The 9,093-nt window shown below is 39.4% G+C and overlaps 3 protein-coding genes across 9 annotated transcripts in view; 2 read left to right on the forward strand and 1 right to left on the reverse strand.

Moving 5' to 3' along the window:
* The first annotated feature begins 6 nt into the window (after positions 1–6).
* Positions 7–1,210, forward strand: LOC116851889. The gene is made up of 2 exons (XM_032831775.1): positions 7–676; positions 1,041–1,210. Coding segments are annotated over exons 1-2 (588 nt in total). The 5' UTR covers positions 7–89; the 3' UTR covers positions 1,042–1,210.
* Positions 1,211–1,458: 248 nt separating this feature from the next.
* The window catches only part of LOC116851875 (thiamin pyrophosphokinase 1), an 18,952-nt gene continuing 11,317 nt past the window's right edge, over positions 1,459–9,093 (reverse strand). The window contains exons 1-6 of one of the 7 annotated variants that reach the window (XM_032831739.1): positions 5,081–5,108; positions 3,349–3,525; positions 2,545–2,807; positions 2,351–2,455; positions 2,047–2,209; positions 1,459–1,925 (exon numbers count right to left, since the gene is read on the reverse strand). In XM_032831739.1, the coding sequence (XP_032687630.1) occupies positions 1,777–1,925; positions 2,047–2,209; positions 2,351–2,455; positions 2,545–2,807; positions 3,349–3,525; positions 5,081–5,093 (870 nt within the window). In that variant the 5' untranslated portion in view covers positions 5,094–5,108 and the 3' untranslated portion in view covers positions 1,459–1,776. The other 6 variants (XM_032831737.1, XM_032831740.1, XM_032831741.1 and 3 more) reach the window with 6 other exon arrangements.
* The window catches only part of LOC116851874, a 7,717-nt gene continuing 3,880 nt past the window's right edge, over positions 5,257–9,093 (forward strand). The window contains exons 1-2 of the mRNA XM_032831736.1: positions 5,257–6,339; positions 8,645–9,073. Of these exons, the coding sequence (XP_032687627.1) occupies positions 6,217–6,339; positions 8,645–9,073 (552 nt within the window). The 5' untranslated portion in view covers positions 5,257–6,216. The remainder of the gene's footprint in view (positions 6,340–8,644; positions 9,074–9,093) is intronic.

Here is a 9,093-nt window from a genome sequence, read left to right on the forward strand (position 1 = left end):
ATAAAGGAAAACTTACAGCGAAATTAATTAATGATTTAAGTACTTTTTACGGACTAGCTATTCGCAGACATCAAAATTCTGTGGATGAAATGTATAAAGCAATTTGGAGTACTCTGTATCACAAGAGTTCATCTGACGACAATCCGAAACATGATTATTGCCCGGAGGGGCCAAATTCTTGGTGCACTTGGCAGCGAGCAAAAGCTGTACGACAAAGCGATTATACACACAAAACACCGCTTCCTGATGTAGTCATTGATGCAATCACTCCCATTTATAAAGATTTGAGTGATAAAAGGTTACTTGAAAAATGCTTGGGAGGTTTTACTCAAAATAATAATGAGAGTTTTAACAACATGATTTGGAGCATCGATCCAAAAACAACATCAAGTGGAGGTATAGTCGTAGAAATCGCTGCAAGCATTGCTGTTTGTATTTTTAATGATGGATACACCGATGTATTAAAAATAATGGAGCTGCTGGGAATTAGAATTGGACTGTCAGCATCACAATTTCGCGACTACAAGGACGATCAACGGCTTTCACTTGCAGACCTCCGAACGCAAGCGGCGACGCGTGAGGAAAGATTGCGAAGAAAGCAAAGCAGAAACGAAGCCGAAGAACTAGCTATTGCTTCAGAAGGCACTTCATATGCACCCGGATTGGACGCACTTTGGTTCGTTACAAAATTTTATCGTTTTATATGAACCAATTAGTTGTAAAACTTTAAACGCGTTTTTCTCGAAACCACGTTTTCGTAACTGGGCGCTCTCATATCTCGGCCAATTTTTATCCGAATAACTTGAAATTTGGACAGAATGTTTACAACAAAATTGTCTTCAGTTGCACGTACGGATTTTTCAATCGGATTATTAGTTTTTGAAAAACAATTAAAGAAGTAACGAATTTTTGTTGAAAAATCGAAAACTTTTTTTTTAAACAGTGCCATTTTGTCAAAAATTATTTTATCAAAAAATCCGTACGTGCAACTAAAACTACATTCATATACTTTAGATCACAATTAAAAAAATTTATTTCAGAGCTCCCGTTCAGATGCAGCACGAGCGCCCGTGCACCCATGTTTTTTCAGACGAGGTGCACATCAATCACCATAGTTATTATAAATATGAATATTATTTTATGAAAATTTTTTTGTAACATAATATAAGTATGTACTTTTAACATATATAGTTTATAAATTAAACAAACTATTAGATAATAAAAAAAAAATTCACGAAAATAGCCTTTTTTTCGGCCGTCACCCTGGTGTTCCCCCTTAAGGCTACAACAGATCACAATAGACTAAACATTTTTTGTGAGGACAATACCGGACGTAACATTTGGGCGACTAAAAACTTTAAGTATTTTCCCTTCGAACTTATATTTTCCCAGATGTCCTTACATTTTTATGTGTCAACAGGAAACTGTATGGACGGAAATAAACGATTTCGGCAAATCTAATTTTTTCTAAAAATCTTAACTTTATTTCAGATCTTTACATTCTTATCACAACTAGAGATGTGTCATATGTAACTTTAATTTTTTTTGTCAAATAATGAAATGGCAATCCAACAAATATGAATTACTTTTTTTAATATATAGTATTTCACTAAATATCATTTAAGCAGGAATGTATGTACAGGTAAGTACATGTAAGTATACGTATGTACACCTAAGTTACATGTATGTACACGTATGTACATAGAGGTAGAGCTATTGCAAATAGAGGTAGAGCTATTACAAAGTTCTTGTCTATTATCTACTTTGAAAATAACATTACGACGACTCATGATCATTTACAGTTTCTCTAAAGTGCTCGATACCCATAGACCATGTTACTGGTGTGTCTGTATTCACTGTCACCACACAATTATCGTATGTATTCGATGTGCTAACCAAACCACCGAATGTTAAAGACGCCTTATCTAAAACACAAAAACAGCAAAAGAATAAATAAGATTACATGCATTGTATTATATTTAACATAAAAAACATAAAATACGTATTATTAATGAGTAAATTAAAAATGAGCCAAATTAAACATACTTAAATTCCACTTTAAGCCGGTCGTTGAGATACATTTAACTGGAAACCCAAGTGGCATTAGACTGCACCAAGATTTGCACTGCACTAGTCTCTCTGGTATATTTATCTTATGCATACCACACCTTAATATCCATGTAAAGGAATTGGATGCAACTTGTATTACCTGTAAAAGAATCCTAAAGAAGATATTCAACATAGTTAAATGAGTGTATTTATGAAAAGGAAAAATTGAATATCTGCCTATAACTGTTGATTTAAATATCAGATGTGAAAAAGTGTACCAGTGCAAGCTTCATATTTTTACCTTGATATTTCCCACAAGCATTTTGCTTTTGTACAACGTGTTGGCGTTACCAATGATGTGATCAAACCTTCCTGTTGTTTCCACAAACACATATATTTTTTCCAACTGTCAACAATATTGTTTATTGTATACAACATATTTGAATTTTGCAATAATTTTCTAATATTTCTTCAAAAAAATATTAAAACTATTACATTTATATTTTTCAATCTAGCATACTCTTTGACTTGCACCAAGGCCTTAGTGAAGTCTGTATGATTTTGGTCAGGTGTTTCGACGACAATAGAACCCATACTTTCCAGCTTCCTAAACACGCTTTCTGAAGTGCTATCCATATCTCCCGTAATAAGATCAGGCACATATTTCTTGTACTGACCATTCAATATATTTATCCCTATGTCCTCTAAGTATTTCAGCCATCTAGTTGTTCCACCGTCCACAGTGACAGTAATCCGAGCTAAGTAATTTTGAAAAAAAAGCAAATCTTTTATCATATATAATTAAAATAATACATCTTTTGGAATAGAGAATAGAAGATTATATCTTTAGAAAATTCGAAATATAGATTCTGTTTTCAAAAAACATAACACCTTATTAATAGTTACTAAAGTATATAATACTGAGAAATAAAATGTTGAGATACTAAAAATAAGGAATGTTGTATGCATCTCTCCTTATGGCACTATTTCCATCTGAGTAATTATCCAGTTTAGCATTGAAAAAAGTTTAAAAAAAACTTTTTTAATAATATTACCTCCTATGTTGTCAAGATAGCCACCGGACTGAGGTTTAGGCATAACATATTTAAAATACAGAACGCAATCTTCATCAATATGACAGGTTTTCTAACCTGTCAACTATTAATATCTCGTTCTGCGAGTATAAAGCGAGGATTTTTCCAAATAGAATATTTGTTTACCATTAAAAAACGCGTCCATTTTGTCTATTTTCATCTATTTCTGAAGTAAAGATCCTGGATAATTACTTCTGTTTATTACCTTTCTCCCAAATTGAAAGCATTTGCTGTGGTTTCCATAATATAGGTCGATTCAGCACAAGAACTGCGTACTGACAATGTACAGGATGAAAAATATCAGACGGATTCCATACTGTCACATGGTTAGACTCTGATTCCTGTTGCATCGTGCGATTTGACGATAGCATGTGTTTCACCACTGAAAATTATTAATCGGCATATTAAAGATATTTGCAAAAAAATTAAGAAGCAATTAAGTAATGCTATACTGGATCTAGAAATTATTTATTTTATATTTCTCTTTTATATCATAAACTTTGTTTTGGGAAACATCAAAATAAAACCATACATAGTGTTATTTTAAACAATCTGTCCCACGCTCGTGCTTAATAAGATCTTACGTAATTGTAACTTCTGAGCCGCGTTCCGAATTACGCATATGCGCGATTTATCTATAGTTCATGTCACATATACTGTAGAAAATGTGCGTATAATGCGTAAAACGCAACGCAACCTTGGTCTCGAACGCGATGAGATCCTGTTTTATAGCAGTTGCTGTTGAAACACGTGCTCGTGCGTAAACTCATACTAGCGTTGTGGCTTACGCATCGCGAGAAATACGTAAAAAGTCGCAAATCTTATTACTATATACCTGTTGTACAACTTTATAAACTACAGCCACATATTTAACGACGATCGTTACTCGTTGGTTTAGTGGTGAAAACAAGACTTGTATTAGAAGAAACAGTCACGACGCTCAAGTGTCTCCATAGATCGCGACTATTAGTTAATTCGCGAATGTTCTTCCTACGTACTAGCACTTCACTAATGTATCTACTTGTGCATGAGCAAAATACTACCTACATTGTCATGTATGAAATTTATCCTACCCAAAGCAAAACATTGACGCGACATGCTCCTCACAACTGAACGTGGAAGAAGCCTTTTTAGGGCAGATTGTTCCTTGTACATTGATACTCATTAATTGAATCTTTTTTCGGTGTAGAATAGTGTAGATGAGCGCACCATTTCCAGGCTCTTGACGCGTATCTCTACGAGGGCCAGAATTTCGGGGGCCGAACATGTCTTTAACTATCGTGATTACTGCTAACAGCAATACGACATGCAGTTATGGTTATTTATATAAATATAAAAGCACAATTGATATCTTCAGCTATAATATTCGCAAGCGCGAATAATACATGAGCGGTGAGATCAGCCATTTTTACAAAATTGATATTATAATCACTATTATATGTCGTATTCCGCCAGCAGTGATCACGGTAATTAAAGATATGCTCGGTCTCGAAATTTTGATCCCCGGAGAGGTACGCGTTATGGCTCCTGCACACCGAACATTACCGCGTCCTGTGTGCAGGAACCATAAGATCTCTACTCGTGCCTAATGGCTTCTGCACACAGGACGCAGTAATGCTGGCCGCGTGGCAGAAGTTCACGCGACAGCCAATCAATATGCTGCTTTCCGTAATAACCTTCTAGCTCTTACGGAAAAACATATTGATTGGCTGTCGCGGGGACTTCCGCCGCACGGCAAGCATTACTGCGTCCTGTGTGCAGGAGCCATAACGCCGTCATTGAAAACTGCTTACGTTGAGCTGCTACGTCATTTCACGCATGCACAGAAGGGCTCATGTCATCTACAAAATATCGCGAACTCCCAGCACTGGGTTAGTGTAGCACAGGAGACGGTATTAACTTGTACATGCATGAGCAGAAAGGAGGACTGTACATACTCCATTTGTACATAACAACTTGGCCGCTTTATACATAATAAGTTAACAGTCTAGTAAAGTATAGAAGTCTGTGTTTCGATGTCCTTCCTTCCTTCCTTCCTTCAATATTTGGCTAGAGGCGCATCCGTGACTCATGCCCCAACGCTATTACTTGTGTTTCGACGTCGATCGATAAGTAATTTCTCACTGGGAGAGCAGGAGTAAAAGCAAGACCATAGGATATTACAGTTATAGATGGGAGATCATACTATTCTCTCGAATCCAGCTCGATTACTCGCTCTGCTCTCGTTATCGTAAGCACCCATTGAGTCGCTCCACGACCTCAATTTTTCGGTGTTATTGCGCCTCGTAACGGAGACTTTAGAACTAAACTCAGAGGTAGAAATAACGGGTTTTAGTATTTCTTAGATTCCTTTATATTTTCTGCAAAAATAACGGGTTTTAGATTGTGTTCTTGAGACTCCTCTCTTATTCACTGTCAATAAAATTAATTTATCCTTTGCTCGATCTGCGCGCGTTGCAAATATTTGCTAGTAGATCCTACTGAGCTCGAGATATTGAAGAGGCCATATCAATGCGCTCGGTCGCTTCTTTTACGTTGATGGTGGTGAAAGAGATTGATTTCGCATGCTCGACCGTGGTGAGAGATCTTCGTCTTCGCCGCTCGTCGACCAGTACAGTCGATCCATGTTTGTCACGTACCGGCTGATCGACGCTACGTTACCAGCTTGATCCTCGCGGGATTTGCAAGCTCTTTCGAAGAGCAATACGTTTTAACGCGCACAGTGGCATCTCCCTCCCACGTTTCTATCGTCCCCTCCTCTCTCCTCTCACTCTGTCTCTCTCCCATCTCTGTCTCTCTCCCACCTCTGTCTTTCTCTCCCTCTCTCTTTCATTCTACGTGCTGCGGACTTTTTGGGATCTCTTGAGTAGGGCGCAAATGCACACGAGCGCGACGCGCAGATAGGAACGTAGGAACAGAGAGAAACGAGCAGCCGGATAAAACGAGCGGGTGAGCGAGTGAGCGAGCAAGCGAGCGAAGGCGCGCGCGTGCGACGTCTCGCCGTACGAGGGCTGAGAACGACGACGCAGCGTGCTTCGCGACGAACGGAGAGAGAGAGAGACGAAAACGCGGTATGGAGACCCTCGAGTCGAGCCGCGTGTGCCGCCTTTGCGGCCAGCAGTCCGGCATATCCATCAATATCTTCGACGAGAATGAGAACCACGTCAGGAAAATCAACGCGATGCTGCCGATCATGGTATGTTACGCTTCGTCTTTCTCTACTTCTTTCCTTCTCTCTCCCCCCCCCTCTTCCTCCTTTGTCACTCGTTCACTTGCTCTTTTTCTCTCTGTCTCTCCGCTGCGCGCTCTCTCTCTTCCCCTTTTCCGTTCTTTATCTTTCTTATTCCTGTTCAAGCGTCTGCTATTCAGTCTCTCTCTCTTTCTCTCTCTCTTTCTCTCTCTCTTTCTCTCTCTCTCTCTCTCTCTCCCGCACCCTTTAGCAATTCTCCCTTCTACCAGAAGGTACACGTTATCGCGCTCTCATGACCGTGCACATGGGCGCTTTCTTTCGCGCTCCTTGCTTGGCACAATAGCATCTACTTCCAAACTCACCATTTTACCCCTAACCAACCACTTGACTGAAGAACGATGGGCTTTGCTTTGTTCTATTGTATTTCCAGTCCTCCCCTATTCTCTTCTCACCCCTGTTGAGCGTGTATTTGTTTCGTGTCGCTGGCAAAAGGTACAAAAAATGGCATAGAGCGATGCCAGAAACAGGGCTCTGGCATTTTAGAGCGCGGTGGGCCAAACCCGCGCGAGCGAAATTCGGGACTGGCTGTACACGCACGTGTCACCCTACATAGGGGTGAGGAGATGCGGGAGATATGCGTGTCCCCGACCTCGCATATGAGATGACCCGAGCGACGAGCTAATACATTGCGAGCGAATTCCCGGGTCCTGGCGATTCTATCGATTATATCGCTAAAGTGAGGTTATCGTTGCTTTCGCGCGCGAACGCGCTGCGAATTGCGTAACCCGCATAGTCCAAGCGACCTTGAATTTTCGCATAGCCGCGAATCGCGGGGGTGGCACATTGGAGATTGCTTCTTTGCATTATTTAGTATAGCGTTTATGTAGTCATCGGAATTTCGTCCCTCTCCTTTCATTCTTCCGCTCTCTCTCCACATGTTTCGTTAACGTTCAGATATAACAAATAATCGTAAACACGCGTGTATAGAGAGAAAACTTCTATTAAATCAATAATTTCAGAGACTTAGACTCAATCCATCCGTCCCGTTATTCGTCGATAACCCTGTTCACGATATTCGTTAATCACGATAACTTGAAGATAAGGTATCTTGGAGTTACTGAGATTATTCGATTATTCTGTGAAAATTAATGAAGCACGTCGAATCTACATTGCACCGAGTGTACACTCGCAGATTTAACAGCTGTGTTTTTCTCCACACTTGAAATCCCGATGACACAAACAGTATGATTCATTCAGATTCAGCACGCGCGTATACAAATAATACGCATAATCCTTTCTATATACACACACACACACACACACACACACACATATATATATATAATATATATATTATATATATATAATACATATATATATATATATATATATATATATATATATGATAAGATAAATAATATATATAAATAATACAATTTTCTTTATAATGCCATTTGCATAATTTTACGTACTCTAGTACAATTAAACATTTCGAAATGAGGCGGAATGTACATTTATTACTGAATCAATCATAAATTACAAATTAGCAATCAAATCAACGACATATGTCGTATTCGTTTCACTTTGAAGCTATTAGCGAGAACAACCGGTTGTGAAAGCAACGCGATAATGTTAATGAACGGAAGTTTCCAAGCTTGCAGCGTACCCTGCACACGTGTCCAACATGCACACACATACACACACGCGTGCGCGCGTATGTCCAAAAGGCGCGCGTCCACCTGAAGTAATGATGCACTTAACTATTTCCCGTTCCCTTGCTGCGACTTGATAATTTAGTTCTTAGTAAATACTGTAAAATTTGTGCGCGAAAAACTCCACCGACAATTGAACGTGGAACCGTCAAAGAGTTTGGAATAACAACGACGCAATAACTCTCTTCTTCGCGGGGAACTTGGGAAGATTAATCGTGAGCTCGAGAAAGTTACGTTTAATTGATCTAATTAAACCTATAAATTTCTAATCTAAGTAAATCAAGATCTTTCTTTCTACCTTAATCTATTTGGATTGGTGTAATTAATTTTCTCCAGTTTGGAATTTGACGTTCTTCTCCAGGACCTCTTGACAAAGTCGGCTCAACCACACTTAAAACTTTCCGAGTTTGTTTTCATTTTCCGATTTTTACTTTAATTTTATAGAGTATTTGAAGACGATCTATACTGAGAAAAATACTTGAAAATTTACTTGTGGGATATAAAGTTAATTTCTGTGAATAAATCAAACAAATTTATGTTCCAGAAATAAATGTTCATGTATTTTTTCTCAGTATAAAAGCAATCAAATTGTCCCGCAGGTGCATGAGATGGACCTGCTGCCGAAGCATATGTGTCATCGGTGCAGCTACAAACTGGAGGAGTTCCACAAATTCTACATAGATATCCTGAAGACGGACGCGACGCTAAAAGGCCAGCTTTCGTGGATGCAGAAAGGTCGCGGTAGAGAGAAGATCGGTGTACCAATGGTGCATATCGAGAACGTGAACATCAAAACGGAGCCGTTGGACTATGACGTGTACGAGCTGGAGCCAATAGTCGAAAACATCGACTACATCAACTCGATGGCAAACTCTGTGGCATTCCCAGCCAGCTGCATTCGCGAGGGTTTGACGTACGCGGCGTTCTCACGTTGCCGATGTTGCTGTGATAAGGACCAAAGCAGGCGAAGGACTACGGCGGAACGGCTGTGTCGGAATTACAAGGGCTCGGTGTCGAGGTGCGCCGAGATCGCGGATGATCCACGGCG

The sequence above is a fragment of the Odontomachus brunneus genome, unplaced genomic scaffold, assembly GCF_010583005.1.
Source record: "Odontomachus brunneus isolate Ranch 3 - 2012 unplaced genomic scaffold, Obru_v1 Obru_scaffold_195, whole genome shotgun sequence".
Lineage (NCBI taxonomy): Eukaryota > Metazoa > Arthropoda > Insecta > Hymenoptera > Formicidae > Odontomachus > Odontomachus brunneus.

Coding starts and splice junctions, on each gene's coding strand:
- LOC116851889 (XM_032831775.1), top strand. CDS start 90: ATGTATAAAGCAATTTGGAGTACTCTGTATCACAAGAGTTCATCTGAC.